The 23,339-nt window shown below is 36.7% G+C and overlaps 5 protein-coding genes across 7 annotated transcripts in view; 2 read left to right on the top strand and 3 right to left on the bottom strand.

Annotated features, from left to right (window-relative positions):
• Positions 1 to 122: 122 nt before the first annotated feature.
• On the top strand, positions 123 to 10,322 carry LOC136816483 (UPF0561 protein C2orf68-like). The gene is made up of 3 exons (XM_067072820.1): positions 123 to 513; positions 8,938 to 9,008; positions 9,630 to 10,322. Exons 1-3 carry the CDS (start codon positions 147 to 149, stop codon positions 9,753 to 9,755), a joined length of 564 nt encoding a protein of 187 aa, XP_066928921.1. The 5' UTR covers positions 123 to 146; the 3' UTR covers positions 9,756 to 10,322.
• A 30-nt stretch (positions 10,323 to 10,352) lies between these two features.
• Positions 10,353 to 15,660, bottom strand: LOC136816479 (proline-rich protein 36-like). The gene is made up of 7 exons (XM_067072813.1): positions 15,590 to 15,660; positions 14,876 to 14,923; positions 14,437 to 14,541; positions 13,691 to 13,816; positions 13,159 to 13,275; positions 12,765 to 13,004; positions 10,353 to 12,583 (listed from the first exon to the last, which is right to left on the bottom strand). The coding sequence occupies exons 1-7, from the start codon at positions 15,657 to 15,659 to the stop codon at positions 10,743 to 10,745; spliced, it is 2,547 nt and encodes an 848-aa protein (XP_066928914.1). The 5' UTR covers position 15,660; the 3' UTR covers positions 10,353 to 10,742.
• Positions 14,930 to 23,339, top strand: part of LOC136816480 (hatching enzyme 1.2-like) — a 32,227-nt gene continuing 23,817 nt past the window's right edge. For 2 of the 3 annotated variants that reach the window (XM_067072817.1, XM_067072814.1), the window contains exons 1-3: positions 15,614 to 15,699; positions 18,617 to 18,747; positions 18,999 to 19,064. The gene's annotated coding sequence lies outside the window, so the exon portion shown is untranslated. Of the gene's footprint in view, positions 14,999 to 15,613; positions 15,700 to 18,616; positions 18,748 to 18,998; positions 19,065 to 23,339 lie in introns of those variants that run through there. The other variant, XM_067072816.1, reaches the window with a different exon arrangement.
• LOC136816482 (uncharacterized) lies at positions 17,683 to 20,677 on the bottom strand. The gene is made up of 7 exons (XM_067072819.1): positions 20,552 to 20,677; positions 20,204 to 20,259; positions 19,759 to 19,851; positions 19,491 to 19,603; positions 19,218 to 19,276; positions 18,808 to 18,947; positions 17,683 to 18,561 (listed from the first exon to the last, which is right to left on the bottom strand). The coding sequence occupies exons 2-7, from the start codon at positions 20,247 to 20,249 to the stop codon at positions 18,194 to 18,196; spliced, it is 819 nt and encodes a 272-aa protein (XP_066928920.1). The 5' UTR covers positions 20,250 to 20,259; positions 20,552 to 20,677; the 3' UTR covers positions 17,683 to 18,193.
• On the bottom strand, positions 21,301 to 22,558 carry LOC136816462 (pineal opsin-like). Its single transcript, XM_067072789.1, has one exon. It carries the CDS (start codon positions 22,357 to 22,359, stop codon positions 21,412 to 21,414), a length of 948 nt encoding a protein of 315 aa, XP_066928890.1. The 5' UTR covers positions 22,360 to 22,558; the 3' UTR covers positions 21,301 to 21,411.

Below are 23,339 nucleotides of genomic sequence, written 5' to 3'. Positions count from 1 at the left end.
GTGCCCAGCTTCAAGATTATGCCCTGCCTGGTACTTCCCGGATCTGTATCCTATCCTACCCGGTAAAAAATCCGGAAATAGTTAAAATTTCTGCTAAAACGGCACCCTGTCAACACGTTGAAAGTGAAAACGAAAGTCAAAAAAAGATGGCGGATATGGCGAGTCAAAATATTTTAGACAAAAATCATGGGTTTATGAAGTTTATCATAAAAAATCAGCACGATCGTGATAATTATGATAAGGAGCAAAAGCATAAATACAATAAAATTCGAGAGGGACTTGAATCGCTTAAAATCGCTGAGAACGTGTCAGTAAAAAAAGGAAAAGAAACCCCTACTAAGACGGAAAAGAAGAACAGCAGCAAAATGGATTTCAAATCACACAGGAAGAATGCTGTTGGACCTGTGAAAGACTTTGATCTAGATGCTTTCAGATTCAATGATTTTGAAGAAGATAATCTTTCATCTTTAAAAGAAACTGACGAGTTAGATTATGTACCATCAAAGCTAGAAGGTAAACAATGATGACATTATATTCCCTTCTTCATTGTAAGGATGCCACATGCCGACAGTAACATCCCATCGTGCATTTTTTATGGATCCATCTTTTCAGAAATTTTAAGGATAGCACGTAGCACGTAGCACACTCATGTTTGAAGATCTAACTCCTAGAGTCAATGAGCTTTTCATTCGAATACGAAACCAGCCAGCAGTCGGGTGTTTAAGATAAAAACTGCAATTATTGCTCTTTTCGGAAATTATTGCCGAAAACGGCAATTTTTTTAACGATGAAATGCTGAATCAGCAAAATGTGTTGTCCTTTTAAGGGCAAAGATGTCAGAGGTGTTTGAAAATAGTAAAATTGCATCGAGAAAAGGTTTTTCGGATTTTTAAAAGTGATTTTTTCAATTTTTCGTTGCTCAATAACATGAAAAGTTCTAAAATAATAAGTTAAAAGATCCTGCATCGATGCCGAAACACAGCCAGAAAGAGATAACAAAACCCCCGTTGTAAATTTGTTTACATATGACTCGATTTTGCTATCTGCATTTCCAACAAAAACCAGTTGAAAACAAAACTAAACGAGGCACAGTGGGCCTACTTATCGCGAGGGTGTCAAATACCACGTGTTCTGTAATAAAATCAACTTTTATTTGCAAAAACGGCAATAATTGCCGAAAACGGCAATTTTCATTTATTTACTTTTTTATTTTTCTGCTGATTCAGCATTTCATCGTTAAAAAAATTGCCGTTTTCGGCAATAATTTCCGAAAAGAGCAATAATTGCAGTTTTTATCTTAAACACCCGACTGGCCAGGGCAGTGTAGACCTAAAGCTCTAAAATAGCATCTAATAACATGAAAACCAGAATATGATTCTTCAATGGGAATCAAAACTATAAAGTGCACTTACAAACATCAATTTGTCAGATCTAACAAAATTGATAACCACACTGTCATCATTGACAATAAAACAAACGATTTTCTGTCAAGAGCCTTGTAAACATTCCAACAACTTCCATCGAAATGATCTATCACAGCTCAGTTTACCATTTTTAGCGCGGTCCGAGGATTGAGCCGAGAACTCTCGCATAGCGCCCAAGCTCCCGCGCGGCGCGCACCGCGGAGATGAAAAACTTCAATCTGTCAATGATTTTCTCAAGCGAAGTGTACGCGAAGTGATTCTAGCTTTACGATAGTGCCGCGGATCATCAATGGATAGTATTCAATTATCATTACAGCCCTCGAAATTCAAGTAAAAGTAAGTCGGCACTTAAGTGCCGTACAAATCCGGCCAAAGGCCGGCAAAATTTTGCCGACCTAAGCTTGTTTTTAGGTCGGCAATGCCGATCTGAGCTATATTTTAGGTCGGCAAAGTTGTTTAAAGGCTACGGCAATGTTTGTTTTTTTATTTGAGTGCGATATGGTTCTTATTAGAGACTTTCATTTTACAGTTACAGTTAAGTTCCCTCTAAGACAAAGAAAGATTGTTTTTCTCTTTTAATACTTTTTGCTGTTAAGGTCGGCTTTGCTGACCTAAAAGATAACTTATGGTCGGCTGCCGAGAGAATCAATGAATATGGCCGGCAATGAACTGCCGACCATACGCACTCTTTGGTCGGCTTTTAGGTCGGCACTGCCGAATGCCGACCTGAAATTCGAGGGCTGCATTATCCCTTTATTTTCATTCCTAGAACTTTTTCAAAAAAAAGGAAAAATAGAAAAGTTGTATTTTTTACTGCTCTATTCACATACTGAATTTGAAAGATCTTCTATGTGGCGTTTTTTTGCAAACTTCGAAAAACTGATTTTTGTCCTGCCTTTGCGGGATTTTGGCTCAAGTGCTTGAGTGCAGCAGAGGGTACAAAGTCCAAATATGTGTTTCCCGTAATTTTTGTATGAAGAGTTAGGTCTATACTGCAGGGAGCTTCAATTGCCCAGACGATGTCAATCGAACGGAATCGAACGAAAATTCCAATCGAATCAACAATCGAATGCAATCGAACGCAATCGAATGATTGCGATTCGATTGCTGTACGCAATCGAACATCAATCGAACGTAAAATTCTAGGTAAAATTCGATTGATTCGATTGATATTCGATTACGTTCGATTGATATTCGATTACGTTCGATTGATATTCGATTACGTTCGACTGCGTTCGACGGGTGGTCAATTAAATTAGATTCCAATTTACCTCAATTCCTTTCAATTTCGAGCGCCTCTTATTAAGTAGGTTATGTATCGATACGATAGATAAATCAACGCAACGAACAGGCTTTGACACACAACCTGCAGTAAACATGTGGGCCTGCATGATCTGCATTTTCTAGAATCCAGGCTAAAATGATTCATATCATCTCGTTTAACTCTTCAAATGTTGAACGAGAATCAGCGTCAGTCAGGACCTCATTTCACTTTATCGATATTACGCAAACGGCAGTGTGCGCTAAATAATCTTGGTTTCGCTTTCGATTTCAAGCAAAGGTCTTAGCAACAGGGCGCGCGTACATAGCAACGGGGCTGGGTAGAAAAATCTAAACATAGAATCAAAAAAAATAGCGATCATCGTATAAAGCACTAAAAAATTCTATGTTTAGTTTGTTCTACCTTGGATTATAACTGAAAATATCTTCAAAAAAACCTTCGTCCGCTATCAGCCGCGCGGTAATCTTTGCCCGCTTCAATTCTTAGATAATGCATAAGAGAGGTGCGCTTAGCTAAGCCGTGCTCGCGGGCGATAAATTTATGTTTACTTATCTTGTATATTTTAGTGGTATTTATCCAATGAAAAAGATGTTGACAAAATATGCACGGCGCTGACAAAATATGCACGGCATTGATTATGACATCATTAAATATGTCAATGTCGATTCAACGCCCGTTAAAGAAAATAATTCGTAGATAGTTCTTTTTATCTTGAAATTTAGTAATACGAGCAAAAAAAGATCAAATTTAATATTTGTTTCCTATCTAGATTATATTAGCGTTAGAATACGGTAAATTTTCACGAAAAATATTTCGCGATGGCGGTACGCCCAATCGCGCCCACGGGAAAGTTCCAATTTTTAGTTATCGGGAAATCGGGGAAACCGGTTCACCACGTGGATAAAAAACGTACGGAATGAAACCTGACAGAAGGTTTTTAACCAGATTTATTCAGATAAAGCTATAAGAGGTTCATTACTTGTGGATTTTAAAACCTACATAACCAAAAACGAAAGTTGTTGTGAAGGAAAGAGTAAACGCAAGACAGAAGGTTTGGTTGTGTGGATCAGGTATGTTTTTATTCTATCCGAACTGATGTTAAAAAAGACCAAAGAGGTCCTGACTGATCAGCGTTAATCAACAGAATCAATTAGTCGAACCAGTCGAATGCATAAGCCAACCGAACGTAGTCGAATCAATCGAATCAATTGAATCCAGACACTAATCGAACGCAATCGAATCAATCGAGAAAATCGCGGTAATATTCGATTGGCATTCGATTGCGTTCGGCAATCAAATTTCAATCATTCGATTTCGTTCGATTGCGTTCAATTGATTCGGCGTTCGATTCGTTCGATTGACATCGTCTGGAAATGCTTTCTTAAAGAAGCAAGTTGTCAAATGTTTTTTCAAGGTTTCCGGACTGTTTTATGAAATATGGGAAAACCATCGAAGAATTTTTTTCAAAGTCTGGGACTTCGGGTTTTGTTTTGTGTTTGTATGTTTTTTGATGTATTTGATGTGTTTGCTTTTGTATTTGTCCCCATTTTGTATGTATTTTGATGAACTTGTGTAAATGATTGTACGGAAGTGTGTTTATCAAAAAAGTTTTTTGCAATTCATTGTTTCTCCACTATTACTTTTCTTCTATCTTCATTTGGATTAGGTTTTTCTTTCACATACAACTATTTAAATTCCCTTTAACTTTTTGCTAAATTACCCTCCGTTTCGGAATGATTAAAAAATTAAAAATACCAAAAAAATCGTAAATATACATACAGCACCTGACCCCGAGAATGTAGGTGAAATTTGAATCAGACCTGAAAGATGTAGATTTACATTTTAAAAGATATTAAATATTTTCAACGAAATTTTGAACTCCCAAAATCCTTTCCCAGGGGTTAGTTTCATTACTTTTGATAGATAGACCAATTTTTTTGGTCCTTGAAGTTGACTCCCATTTTCGTTAAAGCCCCCAGAATGTAGGTTTGGTTTTATGGCTTTAAATCTAGTAATAGTAAAATGTTGATATTTTTTCAATTGGATTAATTCTAACAGCAAATTTTAGAAATATTTTATGCGAAAACAATATTCTAAAGAGCATTTTGTTATTCTGAAAATTGGATTTTTTCACTTTTTAACCCCCAGAATGTAGGTGAAAAGATTCGGTTGTTGAGAATGGAATTTCGGTATTCATCGGAAATTATTGTTCTCTAAGTGAAATTCATACTGACAAAATATACGTTGACAAAAAATTAACAAATATATTAATTTTATCGTACTACAAATGAGGAAAAGTAAAAAGAAAGCTGTTTTTATTTTGTAGGTTGAAAATTTTGTGTTGAAATATGTGAATAATGTAATAACACAGATTATGGCATTTTTTTCAACCATTTTCGATTTGTTCAACCATTTCGATTACTTTTCGATTACCTTCGATCATATTGAATACACCTTAGTATAGTATTGACAATTGAGTACTTTCCAGCCTTCAATTTATCAAATATGTTTCTAGTAGCACCGCGTCAAAATAATCTGAAACCAAGTTTATTTCAGCTAATTAAAACACGCGATTCACGCTTGAAACCACTTTCGTGGGCTTTCACCGACCAATCAGAATGCGCGATATGAGTTACTTGAGGAAACCCAGGGCGTAGGCACACAATATGGCAGGGAAAATGGCTGGGAAATAAGGGGGACAATCTTATGGCGGGGCTTCTTTTTGTGCTTTGGTTTTAGGTCAGTTCAGTTTTTTTGGTTTTTCTTAAAGATATACCGTGAGAGTGGGTAACTTGCATTGGTGGAGGCTAACATGCATAGCCCTCAAATGAATGACCTGTCTGGTCATTAAAATACAAAGTTAAATCAAAACAAAAATGGTAGAGTAGAGCTGTGAGCGGAGCTGAATATAGTTTATCTTAGTAATTGGTTATCGAAGTCGTCAAAGTTATCAAAAGTAATCAATAACAATCAAAGTACTTGAACGGTCTTCGAGTCTTCGAAGGGTTGTTAAGAAAGTGATTGAATACTCACAATTTTTTTGAAATTTTGGTACTCGACATTCGATTGTTAATCGATAAGTGGTTGTTCGATTACTTTGATCATTATCGATTAGCTCTATCATTATCAATTACTTCGATCATTATCGATTAGTACCGTCTGGATATAACACATCCTACCTTTTTGCTTTAGACCTTTTGCTTATCAGGATATCATATTGAATAATTAAAAACATCAGCATTAAAACAATGACGCATTAATGCAAAATTATTATAGTGTGCACTAATTTTTTCTACCGGGTGCGCCACAAAAAAGTTTCTCTCTTTGAAACCAAATTTTTAGAAATCTAAAAATTTTAAAAGAACCATTCCTAATTCATTGGAAAGAAGAAAGATAGACTTCAATTTTGATGGGTCATTTATTAAATTCGATTAATTAGATCAAAAGTTATGCTCAATTGGATAAAAATGTTACTTTCAGAAAGTGCTCGAAAACGTTAAAAATCGACCTATCAAAGTTTTACTTTAAATTTGGCAATCGCAATAGCCTTTACATGATTAAGAGCATTTTTCATTAACTAAACCGATAAATTTTGAAACTGAAGGGTCGAAAGGGTTTAAAATCCTCATCAAAATTAATTTAATTTAGTTTTACCGAAATTTCCTGAGATTTTTGGTTCTAGACTGGATAAAGTCTATGTAAGGCTGGATCTACCATGATACCCATATTTGATGTATTTTTATGAATTCTACTAGATTTTTTGGCCTTTTTCGACGAATTTTCTTCCTTTCATTGAAATTCAACCTTTCTTTAAATAACAAAAGGTCATTTAAACAGCTAATTGTCATTTTTAATGACTGAACCGAAAATACTGATATATCTAATTATGTATACATATGTAATTATGCTTCTGAAGAATTTGATAGGTCGATTTTTAACGTTTTTGAGCACTCTCCGAAAGTAAATTTTTTATTCAATTGAGCATAACTTTTGATCTAATGAATCGAATTCAATAAATAACCCATAAAAATTTAAGTTTATCTTTCTTCTTTCCAATAAAATAGGAATGGTTCTTTTAAAATTCTTAGATTTCGAGAAAATTACTTTTAAAGAGAGAAACTTTTTTGTGTTGCACCCGGTATCATTGTTTTGGTGTAGGAGTTTTTAATAGTTGTTTGAGAGAACATGACAATCAACCTTTCCCTTGATTCGTGAAGCAATGTGCGCATTATTTTGTTGTTCTCCACTGTTTGGTCTCTGGAGGTAAACAAACCAGCCTCTTCACAATTGCGAAAGACACATCTGGACTTCTTTTGTACTGTCAACTGCTCTAACTTGGGACGATTGGTCGAAACATGGGACTGTTGATATCTGGCCTGTATTTTTACTTACTGTTAAATCTCTTTGACAACAAATTTGTTTTGATAACTCCACCAAGTTTATCAATCATACTTTCTGTCATAACATGTCACAATAACTTTCATTGATACCCCTCTTTTTGTTTTCATTCAAAATGACCAGACACCGATTGGAGAAATAGAAAACGCCCGCCGCCTAACCGCCTATCGCTCGATGAGATTAACAAATTGCGAGTGATGTCAAACACTCCATCGTTTTGCCACTAATTTGGTCTTCTTCGTTCCAGATATTTGTGTGTGTTCCACTACAGATTTTTTTCATATTTAAGTTTAAAAGCATATATACTTGCTGCGAAAGAGAAATCGTGTATTTTTTAACTCAAATCAAATGACTTTGGAGGTTCAGTGAATAAAGGCAGAATTGCCCTCCCATGTTTTGTCAGATAGTTCCAAGTTAGAGCCGTTGACGATACTTTTCAGTCTCTAGTTTGTAGTTTTTCTGACTTTTGGAACTTTGTGCTGCTTTGTGAGTTATTTTCTATGTTTTTCAACTGTTTGAATGATTTGAACCCACTGAATGCAAAGTTCTGATGATCAGAAACTCAACGCTCTAACCACCGCGCCACGAATTCATGCCAGGAGATGTTTTCTGATGGCTATTTATATTGTACAAACTACAGACCAGACTAAGAGAAAATCACAAAAGAGTATTTTATTCGAGCTACAACGCTGACCCTAACTGATAATAACCCAATTTCTAGCCAATCTGATAGCAAACCATCCCAAACCACACCCATACCCAACTCTACTAAGGTTGCCTGCAGGTTCTGAGACTATTCCTACATGCCGGATCTGAAAAAAAATATTTGTGTCTTTCGTTTTTATAAAGAAGCCTTCACCTAAACAAACCCGTTTTTGCCTGTGTTTCCTTAGGGGAAGTTGGTTTTGAGCTTTTCTTAAGTTCTGTTGAACAAAATCCTCTCAGATTTTATGTCCTTTCTATTCATGATATTATACTACCCTGAAATAATTTTGCCAAAAAGAGATTGCGATCAAAAGTTAGAAGCTGAAAACCCACTTTCCCTAACCCCTCGCAGGCAAAAACGCTTCGTTTCCCTCCCAAACAATTTTATACACAATAGTCACCCTTAAGGCTGGACTGAAAATTTTTTATTGCTATTACAAAGAAGAATTTCTTTTTCTTCGAATCAAAATCGCTATCGTGTCTGTCTTGTTCTATCTTGAGCTTGTGAATTCCCTTCTAGTTCTTCCATTGTCATTTCAAAATTACCCAATTGCTTCCTAAGTCCTGTCTAAGTTATTTCAAGATTATTTTACTAGATAAATGAAGTTGTCATTTTGGTTCCTTTTTTGGTTTCACCAATTTCAATTTAAATGTCAAGTTAGCATATTCATATTGTGTCATAGACATCCTATAGCATTTGCACAGGGTATGAAAAACCAAATGCGCACTCCATTTAATTTCAAGGATGTGTCAGACAGATTTTCGAAATGATTAGAGTTTTTTAAAGCAATATTTTAATATTAATCCACTTACATCTGCTTAAAAACTAGCCTGAACTAGCATTGGATCCGGAGTATCTGAAAAACTACTCCATTTGAGTGTTTCTTGGCTTATACAGTGTAGAATTGTTGGCTCTGTGTACTATTTTGAGAATGAAAGGCTTTCATCATTGCTGTCTCCAAAATGACAGACATTATTACAACTTTCATAACTATATATCAGTTTAGTAATGCTGGGAGAGAGAGTTATTATTATCATTTTAGAGTTCAAACGATTAAATTTACCTACTCTTTTTCCGTTCATGTTCAAAGGATTCTAAAATTTTTGAATTTTCTTTTTTCTTTGCAGCTGATCAAGTTTTGTTCAATTTGGAATTCATGACAAAAGCTGGTGATAAGGTTCTGGTCGTTGTTAAGAAAGTAAGTACATAGTTTAACACTAGCAGTGTAGAGGTTATCGATCTTGACTGCCGTTCAGGAGGTCGGGGTTTTCCCACTCGGTGCTGTTATTCACTTAGCAAGTGAATGTACCTTTGCCCTGGCCAACCCATGCCATGTGAGGGGAATTGGGTAGGCAGAAACTCAAGAAGCCTGTTGGTGACTGTGCTAGGTATCGATTCCACAGTACATCTCGGATAAGGTTAGAGTGCGCTGGCTTTGTCCCCTAGTGGTTCATGCCGGATTAACGTACTTGATCCTAAAACCGTGTACTAATATCGCATGCTGGCAGGCAGTATAAACCATAGTGAAAACGGTTCTACGAGACTATTTCTAGACAGCTCAATACGTTTTTATTACTTCAAATGACCAATTATTAAAGTATCTTGTAAAAACTCCATCTCATCTGCAATACATGACCGCGTATCATCTGTATAAGAAAAGCCAGTACTTGCAGACTTTGCATTGTGAAAATTGAAGATTACATCTTGTCAACTCACCTTTATTGATAACCTTTTTTGCTAACCTCTCTCATGAAAAACTTGACTGGTGGTGACTCTAAGTTCAGCTAAGTTTTGAAATTATATTTGAATTTTTTTACAGAATGATGCTGCAGGAAAGGTTGTGGAGAAAGTCAACAATCAATACCCTTTGGAAAAAGATAAACAGACGATTTTGAAGAGAAGAATAAGTCAAGAAATCCGTAAGTTTAAGAGGTGTGGAAACTAAACATTTTTTGTCTGCCATTCCTCTTCAAACTACACGATGGCTAGACGATACTTTAAGCGTACAAACTTTTGCGAGCAGAAACTTTCGGGAGATCAAAAAATCGCAAAATTTACGACATTTACTTTCGCGAATTTCTTTTTCGCGAGGATAAACTTTCGCGAATTGCCCTGTTAAGAATTTTCAAAGACATTTACTTTCAGTTACTTTCAGTTACTTTCGCATAAAAGGCCAAAGTTTTCTAAAATCTATCGCAAAAGTTTCTGCTCGCGAAAGTTTGTACGCCTAAAGTATTATATTTAACTGCTGTGCCTATACTTACATAATTATTGAATTCTGTGAATTTAAAGATTTTTACCTACCCACTAGTTTAGTTGATATTATTTATTTTAACACGTTTTTTTAATAAATACAGAGCATTTTAAAAGTTATTATTGTTAAGAGAACTACTATTTAATTAAATTTTTAAATGAGATGATATGTTATTTTAATTAAGGAATATTGTTTTGATCTGTGAAAATAAACATTTTTGATAACAGACGAAAATAATGATTTAGTTCTTTAGTCTGCAGAAAAAATCAAAAGAAAGGGATGTCAAACTTTGAGGGTTTTGTTTTTATTTATTTTTTTGTAATAAAATTTACAAAACACTAAAAACTACAACTACATTTTAAAACAAATATATAAAAATACATCTAATTACCCTTAAAAAAGGATCTATCAAAATAAAAAAAATCTATAAAATCTACATTTGATTGCACCTTAGACTGGACACCCCTGTTAATGACATCTGACTTTAAGCATTAAAATTTCATTCTTAACTTTTTGAAATGTCTCTAGCTTGCACGTTTGCATTCTACAGTGATGGTCTTATTACGGCATCGTTGTTTTTCTCTCTCAAGATCTTTGAACAAAACTTAATGTCACAGTATTGTCTTTGTTGATATCAGACAGTAAAATAAAGTTCTATCTATATCTGACTACCACACATTAGTGTCGAATGAGGCTTCTTCTGCGGTCATCAGCTAAGATACGACTTCTCTTTTTGTCATCAGACAGTTTTTTTGTTCGTTTGTCCCATTTATCAGTGCTCTCTGCATCTTTTTTCTTCGACATTTGCTGCTCTGCTTTATCCATCTCTCTGTCCATTGCATCGATTTCTGCAGTAGAAGCGCAACATTCAGGTGTGCAACTTGGAGCACAGAAAGAAGAGCACCCTGACGAGCACTGACCTACTGCTGGCATGGCAGGTGGTGGAGGAGTAGCACTACAGCATGACGGTAGACATGCAGGAGCACAAGAAGCTGGGCATCCGGTAGAGCATTGCATTAGTGGAGGTGGAGGAGGCATTGAAGCAGCACAACAAGTTGGTGTACAAGCTGGTGCACATGAGGATGCACAGGTGCCAGCGCATGAAGGTGGGGCAGCTGGTAGTTGGATGGAGATGGGTGGCATGTGTACGATACGCATTGGTGGTGGTTGTTGACCGCAACAGCTCAATGTGCAGCTTGGTCCACAAGTGTGTTGACATGATGGAGGGCAATTTACAGGTGGTGCACGAGCACTGCAACAGGATGGTGAACAGACAGGAGCACATGAAGCTGGACAGTTGGCACCACATGTTGTAGTTGCAGGGGCTGGCATGGCAACCGGAGGAGGTGGTGGTTGTTGTACACCACTGCAACAAGATGGGCTGCAAGCAGGTGCGCATGCGGCTGGACAATTTGCACCACAAACTGATGGAGGTGTTCCCATGAGGATTGGTGGGGGAGGTGGCGCTGTGTTACAACATGCAGGGCTACATGCTGGTGCACAGGAAGCAGGACAGGAAGCTCCACACGTGTATGGGGAAGCTGCTGGAGGTGGCATAGCAGGAGGTGGCATAGCAGGAGCACCGCAACAGCTTGGAGAACATGCTGGTGCACAAGCGGCTGAGCAACCCATTCCGCATTGTGGTGGTGCTGCCATAACTGGTGGAGGAGGTGGTGGGCTACAACAGCTAGGAGAACAAGCAGGTGCACAGGAAGCAGAGCATCCCATACCACATTGGGGTTGCGCTGGGGGAGCAGCCATCATTGGAGGGGGAGCTTGTGCACCACAACAGGATGCAGAGCAGGAGGGTGCACATGAGGCAGCACATCCAGTACCGCATGAAGGTTGTGGTTGTGGAGCAAGAGGTGCGAAAGGGATGAAGGGTGAGGTTCTAGCGCAACATGCTGGTGTACAGCTGGGTGCACAACTTTGTGAACATGGTGAAGGGCAACTGAGGACTGGCGGTGGAGGGATGATCGGGCCGACTTGAACACCCGTGCAACAGTTTGGTGTGCATGCCGGTGCACATGAGGCGGCACATTGTGGTCCACATGGTGCAGGGGCGGCAGGTGGTGGAGCCATAGGCATAGCTGGAGGTGGAGCCATAGGCATTGCTGGTGGTGGAGCCATTGGCATTGGAGGTGGTGCAGGTGGTAGTAATAGATTTGGTTGGGTTAAACCAGGAAAGCAACATTGTGGTGTGCAAGCAGGTGCGCATGCGCTGCTGCAACCTAATGGACAAGTCTGTGGTGGTGGCATTGGTGGTAGCATTGGAGGTGGAGCCATATCACCACAACAACTTGGTGCACAGCCGCTTGATGCACATGACGAGGGGCATGGAGCAGGGCAACCTGACAAAGTGGATGGTGGAGCCATGGGTGCGGATGACATAGCGGAGCAACAGTCATTACTACACGATGGGAAGCAATCATTTGAACAACTTCCTGAACATCCTCCGGCCACTGGTCTTGAGCGTGGAGGTTGAGGTGGCGCTTTCTGCTCTTGTGTAGGGATGAACCCTGAAATGGAAATGTGGTAGTTGTTTATGTTCAAAGAAAGAAGGTTGACAGCATATAGTTCAATGTACCATAATGTAGTTGTTGCTATCATCTTCATAGATAAGGCGATATTAACTTACATTTTTCAATCGAAAAGGAAAAAGAATCTAATGATTGTTCTGCAATAAATTTAGTTCAATACCTTGTGAAGCATGTGCGAAGTTGGTGCTCCTCAAACCTTCAGGGATACAGCAAGTGAAATCACATGATGGTAGACACAATTTTTCACAACTAGGATCACATCGCACGGGTGCAGGGCGGCGCCTTGGTGGTGGTGGTGGGCGTCTTGGTGGTGGACGAGGCCTCCTTGGAGGTGGTGGCGGTGGTGGTGGAGGTGGCGGTGGTTCTGCAGCTTCTGGTTGTTGTTGATCACAACCACATTCTAAGAGCAGAAAATAATGTTGTTTTTTCTTCACTCGGGATTATGTATTTTAAGTAATACTTCTTTTTTTTAAGTTTTTTTTATTTGACCTATCATTATGTCATTTGAAACTCGAGCTCTTTCAGAAAAAAAAACAGATATAATTATTACTCACGAGGCGGGCATTGTTCCATGCAAGGGTTTTGCATACATTCTGGGACACATCCAGGAATCACCGGAGCTTGTGGCATCATCGGCATTGGTTGGATTTGCATTTGACCGCTACAACATGCTATTGATAAAAAATAATGTTGGTTTTACTTTCTTTCACCAACAAGTTGTAGTCCGTCCATTTTCATCTGGGTAATAGTTTTTGACAAGCACTATATTTTCATTGTTTTTGAAAGTCGATAATAGGGTTTTTACTTAAAACCGTCAAAGATTATCCAAAATGTATTTGAAATGTTTGTTCAGTTGCCTATAATACACCTTTTCGATAATAGCCGCCAATTACCGCGCGGGTATTTGTTTGTCTGCTTTATCCCACTAAAACCGTCACAGTCCTTTTTTCGCACCTATAGACAATAGAAAAATTTGTCAAAAAAGGATTGGATCGAGTTTAAGGGGATAATTAAATAATTAAGTGACATGCGCCTGACCGCGCGACTACGGTCGAAAAGGTGTATATCTCGTTCTCTTTCACCTACCTGATGAGCACCCACCGTCGTAACACGTCGGTGAACAGAATTGTCCACATGCATACGGATCGGCCGCTCCTGCAATCTGTTGTTTCTTCGCTTCTAAGACACGTCTTTTCTGATATTTCTCGATGGCTGAAATCGTTTATTAATTTTATTGAGATTAGATTTATTGGCTTTTCAATGTCAAAAAAATCCTATGACCTTTATCGCAAGCTACTTTAGGCTGGAATTCTAGCTTTGTCGTCACCCGACCCTAGATTTTGGAGGTGGGTCGGTCGGTCGGAAATTTCTTTTTTGTTTTGGTCATTCATGGAATTTTTGTCTACATTTTGTAATTTTGAAGAATTTTGAAAATTCTCTTTGTAGCAAATAATAGTTAAAAAAGCAATAAAAGTTTTTGGGTCGGCAAGTTTAGAGGAGAGTCGGTCGGCTGACGGCAAACCAACATTTATAAGTCCATCCTCATTAATCTATGTTCCTTAGAACATTAGGAATAATAGCATTGGAATCTTTATAAATTTAATGTTTCCGTCACCCGAATTTCTTTCCCTGTTCCTCCTAAGACGCTATTTTGCCTTCGAACAATTTCTGAATCTTACTGTAGAGAGTCGTCCTTTATGGATACCGTACTCAACTACAAATAAGCATCTTTTTTGCGACATTATTTCGATAAACTTTCCATTAAAATTTTCTTTTTAGAGTTATATATAAATGTTTTAATAAATTTAAAATTTTGAACGAAAGATCCTTACCTGGCATCATATCAGGATGATAATCTTGTGCGCCTGGTTTGCAACAAGAGGATTTGCAAGAAGGTAAGCAATACATTCGACACCCTTCATGACAATTCCATGCTCCTGTGAGAAAAGAAAAAATTTCAAATCGAGGTTTATTGGTCAAACTTGATGTAAGGATTGTATAAAATTAGACTCACTTTTGATAATGAAATTTGAACGCTTTCTTTTGATATGGGAGCAGATGATTCTGAATTGTACACAGGAAAAAAGATTCAAATTCCTAGGTAGTGAAGAAATAACTTTACAATCTAGGGATTTTTTGTCTAGGAAAATTTTAAAATGATGAACTGAATTTTTTTTCTTATCTAAGAATTCTTTAAAATTACTGTCTCTGACACTTGGATATTTTTTCATGGTAAAAATAACCATAACTATAGTTAAATTCATTTCTTACTTCTTTGTCTCTGTTGATCATAACGTACTGCTCTCTTCTCTTTTTGACCTAAGGTGAAAATTGATCGGTATCACAATGTGTCACTGGATAAATTGGACTAGACCTTAATATGGTCAAAGTGAGGTAAGTTCTTTGTCTTTATGATTGTTGTAGGTAATCGAACTCATTACATATCATATCATTCTACACACTTATCAGCGAGGAGATTGAGCTTAACTTTACCAGAAAGGAATGACGTCAAAATGTTTGAATTTATTGCATCGACATTCTCAAAGACAAGGAAGTTTGACTTCATTTCCCCAGTAAATTGATAACCAGTCCCCTTGAAACCCGAACGCACAGCCATGGGTTAATAGGTGTTCACGTTTTTTTTTATAAGAACAAACTATATAAGAACATAAGGCTTAGAAATGTTTAGAACAAAGATTTTTACTCTAAAACTCTAAAACAGCCGGTGTCTTAGAAAAATGGACAAAAATGCTCAAAAAATGGTGAAATAAGGACATATTAAGAACTTTTTAAGGTTAAAACTAAAAAATTTAAGAACATCCGAAGTCTTCAAAAATTTCGGATGTTCTTATAAAAAGAACGTTTATTGAAAAATTGATAAGGATTCCAAACAGAAATCAAACAAATTTTGTGTACAATTTGCTTCTGGTTTTGCAAATGAGGAACAGTCATACAGAGGGATAAAACTTTCACCATAAATAATACCTTTCAGCTTTTTTCCATGGGCCACCACAAACAAGATACAAAACAACACAAACAACCTACCACCAAACATTTTTCAACTGAAAAAGAAAGAAAAAAAGAAACTGTAAAAAGTAAGTAAGGTGATATTCTGATTATCCAAAGTAACGAACATCCGAAGGTTAGATTATTATTCCAACCATGGATTCCAAGTAATTTTTGCTCGTTTACCAATGGTAAATGAAACTTTTTAAACGACTCTCAGTAAACAGTGTTTGTGTTGTTCAAAGAAAACAAAACAATGTTCAAACTTTTCGTTCGAAATCTTTGGAAAAGTCAGACTTTGACCAAAAAGTGACAATGGAACAATATTGTTACCTGGTCATTCAATTGATTTCAAAACTAATCTATTTTCTTTTTAATTTGATTACCAATTCATTTCCATAATTAGCTTTTTCTTTGCTTTTTCTTCGTTTTTTTCGTTTGATTGGTATTAAAAGTATTGATTTCTTAATTGTTGTTTACAAATGAAACCACCCAACCATCACAAATTAATTGTTTTCTCTTCACAATTTGCTGCATTATTTTCTTCTGTTTCGAACCTTTTCATGTCTATTGTTTTGATTCGTTCGAAAGCTAAGAAAACAACGAGTCCTCAATGTGGACGAACGATTGTTCCCATGGAAACCAAAAAGCTTGAAAGCTTTAAATGTCAAACTTTTACTTGGTAACTTTTATATTCATGTTGGTTTCCATTGCCAAACAATGGAAGAAACTAAGCATTTTTTGAGTTTCACCAACACACCATTTTTAATTTTGACTTGATTATAGATCGACACCTCCTGACCATATTTCATCATTGTCATCTGATGATGTCATCAATTTTTGCAAGCCCCAAGAATTTGACCCTCAATTCTTTTTCTTTGCTTTCATAATTGTCAGATTTTATGTTGTATTTTGAGTTGTCCCAGTTTTGATAAAGCTTACGCTGTCATTAAAATCGAACTAACAGCTGTCCAGAAAGTGGGCATTGAAGAAAATACTGATTGAAATTGAATGAGAAATATTTACCAAGTAGGCTGCTGAGCGACTCATTACTAGCCAAAATATCAATTCACAAATTTCATAAGTTCCTGAAAAATGATCCCCTTAAATTGTGCTTTTATTTGGATCAAAGTTGATTCTCGTTATTTCAAACCCTGACGGGGAATCTTATTTGTTCGAATTACAGTCCTAGGAAGTACTTCAGGAGGGTTTCTCTTTGACGGGGACTGAGAATTATTTCGAATAATAGAAGTTCGTATTACGGATTGCATCTTATGCAATGTATGTAGCAATATTTCATACCTGAACTTTTGTTCATTCTCTTCGTTTGTTTACCACTAGTCAAAGGAAACTTCACTTCACTCAACTTAAGAAAATAGGAAGATGCTCGAAGGGCTAAGATATGATTTCTTCTTCATTGATACTTGATGACGTAATGTCGTGATTTTTTAAATCCACCTCCTGATTCTAATTACAAAACATGAATTATTCTGGTCAAGTGTGATGTCAATGGAAAGAAAGCATGAGGGGTTTGTCAATTTTTTTGAGGCGGGAATTGTTGATGTCACCTAAATTTAAGCAAGGGAGGATTTCATTGTAAATTAGCGTTTTCATTCAGTTTTTTGTGACAAAAGTTGAATAAAAAGAAGGGTCTCATCACAATTAGCGCCGTTGGCAGAGATGCGAATTTCCACTTTTTTTCGTCCCGGATAAACAGAATTGTCCACTCTCGGAACCGGGTGATCAGGCCTTCTTAGAACGGAAAACAGAATTTGAGCAAATAACCGTTCATAATATCAGTATTAGCATAGAATTCATGATATTCATGATGTAATCTTTTATACGGAAACACACAAAATAATCCGGAACTAGTGGCAAAATTTGCCACTAGTCTTTTGTTATTTTGCCACTAGTTCCGGGTTATCTCGGGTGCTTCCGTATAAAAGATTACGTCATGAATATCATGAATAGAAAGAATTTCACATAACAGAATCCAGTGTATATTTTGCACTTTGCTTACACGAAAAAGAATTTTATCTGGAATCGTGATGAAAAGAATACAACAGAGATGGTTTTTGGGTAAATTTTGTTGAAAATCGAGGGTGTAATATACAAAAAGAATATTATATTAATATTTAATACATTAAGTTTATAAAAATAACAAAAAAGCCGATTACAAAGGCCTTTACGGTCATTTCCCATAAAGAAAGCAGTAAGACCTCTGAAACTGGCTTTCTGGTTCACGGTATTTTAGTACACGAGGTCTCTCTCTTTCTTATAGTTTGTAATAAAGACTGAAGTACTTAAAGCCATGGTCAATGTACTTCCAACCTGTTTTAATACTGTACAAAAACACATACAAAATACCGCTGTTATTTTTTATTAATGTTTCATAAAAATTACTAAAAATATAATTTAGCTAGGTGCTTCCCCTTCAACAGAAAAGAAGCAAGTTTTCCGCTACAGGAAAAATAGTTTGTCGATTTAGATGACAAATAAAGTTTTAGTCCAACATTCGATCAAAAGAACTGATCGTTATTTGGTTGTGTATGATTTTCCTAAAATCTTTGTAGTGTTATTGATTTAGTCCGCGGTAGGAATATTATTACGCTTGGTGGGGATCAAGTTACGTGTGGCTGTTGGTTTTACATTTTTATTTGCAGCTCCAGCTTTCACTTTAGCGAACCATCTTTTCTGAACAAAGCAACATTGTGGAGAGCATGATGGTGCACAGGTCTCTGGGCAACCAGCAGCGCACATTGTCATTGGTGGAGGTGGTGGTGGTGGAGGTGGGGGTGGTGGAGGTGGTGGTGGAGCCACTGGTAAATAAATGGTTTGTTCTGGTGTTTGTTGTGTACAACACGATTGATCACATGACGGCCAACATCCCATATCAGCGCATGGGGCGGGACAGTTTGCCATTGGGTATAACATTTGTTGATCAAGTTCAGCTGGAAATGAAAAAATGAAGATTTGCATTCAGATGTTTTCTTTCTTGTTTTTAAGGCTCGAAATATGGTTGATTCGAAGAAGACACCGCCCAGTCACCCTCATGCTGATCAAAAGTCATAAAGTAGAGAATTAAATTGGACAATGCAAGCAATTAATCGACTCTTTGGTCGATTATTTGATACACGGTAAGTCACGTTCCTTTAAAAAAAAATCTAGTGAATAAGTTCGAACTCCTGGTCACTTACCACATCCGATGAATTTAGGAGCAGTTTCCATATCACATAATTTTCCAGCTTGAACTTTTTGTGTCAATCGGTTCATATGTCCGTCACCTTCCTTGGTGAAACGGACAGCTAGGTTGACGGTGAAGCCCTCTGTTGCGTTTCTATGGGAAAAATTGTTATTTTGTTGTTTTATTCTCTCTGTTGGTTTATAGGTGGGAAGTTCGTAAAACACAGGACAAAGGCATGTGCAAGGCAAATGAGTTGATGAATCAAGAAAGGTAAACTTATTTTATTTATGTATGCAGTTCTTTATATTCTTGAATCATAAAAAGCCTTTAATTTTGACCTTGACTTTTTACCTTGAATTGCTCGAAGTGACTCATGGTATTTCTCTTTCATGTAGTAAATTAAGAAAAAAGAAGGGAGCTTACTCGATTCCGAGCATGATGGTGTCTTGATAATAATCATAGTCGTCGTATGTTTGAAGAATCTAAAACAAAATACAGAGAGGATTGCTAGTGCAAGGTCATTTTATCAGTGATGGTTGGAGGTTGATGATTCTTGAAGATGAGATTGCCAGAACTACCCATTTCCGCATATGACCTGATATTTCAGACAAAAGCTTCTTATTTTGCTCGTTGTACTTGTATGTAAGCCATGAGGACTTGACCTCCTAATGGCCTAATGGTGTGATAATAGCTTACACAATCGTAGACTTTTTCTCGGACATCTTGGAAAGCTTGTGATTCCACTTGACTCATTTCGTATTTGTAATCACCTTGACCCATGATACGGACTTGAACATAATAATCCTTCCCTACAAAACAAAAAAAAAGGTTGCAACTAAATTTTTACAGCTTTTTTTTTTTGAATCAGTCATTAAACTTATGTTAAAATAATTAGAATTTACCGTAACCCCACGATACCAACTATAGTTCATTTTATTATGCACATGAAAAGAAAGAGAGTTACCTTGTTTTGGACACGTTACAGTCTTTGGAGGTTTGACCGTGGTAGTGGTAGTGATTTCTCGCTTTTTGGTGTCTTCTTCTTCTGCCCTGCATACTGTATGAGAAATAGAAAAAGTTGATTATAGAATATCATACGACCACCATTGAATTCAGGTTGTCACTATAATAGCAATATCGTTTTCTTGCAGTGCTGTTTGATTCATAAACCCACATGTGTCGCAGATAAATTTCCTGGTGAGAAAATACCCTAGAATCGGCAAAACAATCCCTTTTAAAACCATCCCGCTGACTTGTTTATCTAAAGAATATCAAACTTTCGTCACACTGAGGAAAAAGGTTCCACCTAGGCACTGCGACAGAGCTAAAGTCTTCAAAAATGTATGCTACGTACAGTAAGGTATGAATAAATTTGGCGGATTGTATGTCTAAAGCAGAGATGATCTTACCTGCAATGACCAGTAGGATGAGTACCCCGGCAAGGGTGAACTTCATGTTGTGTGACCTGCAAATTGGAAAAGCAAATTCTAATGTTATTCAAATCGTTGACAATTCATAGAACCTTTCTTTGTCGGAATCCAATCGGAAAAGTCCATCAAAACTCAATTTCAAATTAACGAAGAAAAAAATACTGTTAGCTGCTGCTAAGAATTCAGTATGCCCCTCCAATGTAATCTACCACTTTCTACGTAATGTATCGTCAAGCCCCTGTTTGCACCATGCCCAAAAAAACCTAAAATATCAAAGTGTCAAAATCGTCACCATCAAAATGACATCAAAATAATTCAAAATCATACCCGCTATACAATGGTTTCGCTAAATTGATTTTTGATATATATTTGCGATAATTTTGTCCGCTCCGAGATTTTCGAAAGAAACCATTCGAAATTTTTTAGGTTATACGGCAAGTGAGAAAATGAAATTTTCTTTTTCTTTGTATACTAATTTTGATTGATGTGAAGTGAAGCGTAAAATTACGCAGTTCGAAGTTTGTTTCGTTGATAATTGATGAATGATTTTTCTTCTTCGTTTTTTTGTTTTTCTTGTTTTATTTGTTTTCATTTTCAATTTCTTTAAATCTCCACTTCACAAATTTGCCAATTATATTTGTAGTTTGTTGAACGCTCTGTAAAGAACTAAACGAAAATCTAAATTTGAATATTAAATCGAAAATCTCCGACTGGGATGTCCACCACTTACCGCCCCAACCTCGATTGTTACTGTAATTTAGGGAACCGAAATAGAACGGATCATGTATTCAAGTAAATCTTCGGAGTACAGGGGAACAGAAATTTAAAAGAAGATCTGAACGTATTTGACTTATACAGCCTAGTCTAGCAAGCTAGAAGACTAATTCAGACATATGTAGTAGAAATAAAGCAAAAAGTAATGGAGGGAACGATTTATACAAACTAAATCCCGTAACAATAATTGTATTATCATATAACGCTTATACTACTGTATTACAAGTATTATAAACGACTCCAGCCCTCAAACTCCAGAGGACTTAAGAAATGCGAGTTAATTCGATAAGCGAATTCAAAAGTTAAACATTATTGAAGCATAATTTTTCCTTTTTCTTATTCAATTTTCAACTTAGGAAATATTCATAAAGAATGGGCAACCTAGGTCAAATTCCTTTCGTTTTTTATTTCGTTCACGAGGAATCGTCGATATCATCTTCGACAGGCATCGAGTCTCGTTTCATTTGCTGTAAAACTATCCAATCTCTTCTTATGTTGTTCCTTCTCGAAAAACAATTTCCCATCAACCATTCGTAGATTCTGTTCCGTAAAATATACACGATAGGATCACACAGTGACTTACTGAACAATAACATTAACATACCAAGCTCCACTAAACTACCCTTGTATATGCTGACATCACCTTTCTTTATGAACACAATGTATACGAGAGGGGGTAAAGTGCAGAACACGTATGACAGAATGATACTTAAGCATGTCAAGGTCACTTTACGTTGCTCAATTCTACTGGTTGCGTTCTGTAAAATACTCATGTCTTGTGCGTTTCTACGGAGATGCGTGACGCTTCGTCTTGATATTCGGAAGAAGTAGAGATAAACAACAAAAAGGAAGAAGTCTGACGTCATAATGAGTATGCCGAGGATCAGGTAAAATGTCTTTCGATTGTTGTATAGTTGAATCGTTGGCAAGATACTTACAAGCCAGATAAAAATTAAGCCAATACTTATACGACGTCGTTGAATAGTTCGGTGGTAGAATGGACGTTTGATGCAACAAAAACGTTCCGCTGAAAGAACCAGTACGTGACTGAACGATACAGTCACGGAGAAACCAGCCAAATAAGAATCGAACTGTAAAAGCCATCCTGGTACCTGGTTGTTACATAAGAAAACTACCAAAATCAAAAATGCAGACACTCCAATCAAGATGTTTGCACCGCTTAAACTCATCAGGATTTGTCTGTCCGGTTTTCGTTGCTGGAAAGCTTTCTTTTGTCGGATAAGGAGCAGGAATAATGTGGTAATGTTTAAAGCAATGACCAAAAGGGATTCGATAAGACCGAAAATGAATAAGACTTTGACACCTGTCCGTTGTGCGTTAAAAATTGTATTATTTTCCATCTTGCTCTTACCACCATCAGTTTCTGATTCAAAAAACCCAATCGATCAAAAGGATATCGTATCTTTCAGCACACTGGGTTTCTCACAGGAGTCGAACGATCTCCAGTTTTAAAAGGATGTCCTCGGATTTTTTTCGCCTTTGCTACACTTGTTTTACACTATTGCTTAGTTTTCGTTCTCAATGCAGAGACATGTTGACAATTCTACAATTTCGTCTTTCAACTGACGTAAGATGATCACTGTTGAAACTTTAATAATTCTTTAACAATAATGTAGCAAGTTAAGTCAATATACACTATACCAACATTGCAAATAGTACTGTTTATATACAGTGTTTTTTGAAAGTTTGAATTTATGAGATTTTGAGTTAAAATTGTCCAATCTTAATTGATGAGGTTTGATAAATGATTTTGTAGGAGAATCAATAAGCCTTACTCTGTGGTGACAAACGAGTGAGTCTTAGCATAATTCCTGTAGAGTGTCTTACTACAACGGAAACTTTCTTTAGTTTTTCCGAGGCTTCAATATCAAAGAAATTCGAAACGAAGATATCTTTTTGTATAACGAAAAATATTTTAAACATTTTATGAGATTTTACATAACGATTAAGTCTCGCAGTCTTTATTTACAAGTTGTGTCCATAAGGTGACACGAAAGTTCTCAACTAACATAAAATTATGTAACATTTTAAAATAGTTATAAATTTTGTTTTCATCCTCTAAGACACCCCCTTCTCACAGACCCGGTAGAATTTTTTCAGCCAGTGAGGATAAAAATCAAAGGATCAAAAACATGATGGGGGAATGATATTCCCATGTTTTTTTGGCGGGGGATTTAAATTCTTTTGTTTTCAAGTCAGAAAACTCACTGAAGATGAGAAAAATCGCATAATATTTTGCAGTGAGGATTGATTTATTTGATTAGTTTCAGTGGGGACAAAAATGGGAGTATAATTTTCCACTGGGGACGATATTTTGGCC

The sequence above is a fragment of the Clytia hemisphaerica genome, unplaced genomic scaffold, assembly GCF_902728285.1.
Source record: "Clytia hemisphaerica strain Z4C2 unplaced genomic scaffold, Clytia hemisphaerica genome assembly, whole genome shotgun sequence".
Taxonomy (NCBI): Eukaryota; Metazoa; Cnidaria; class Hydrozoa; order Leptothecata; family Clytiidae; genus Clytia; species Clytia hemisphaerica.
The sequence above is the reverse complement of the archived record's forward strand: the minus strand, read 5'-3'. Positions and strand labels throughout refer to the sequence as shown.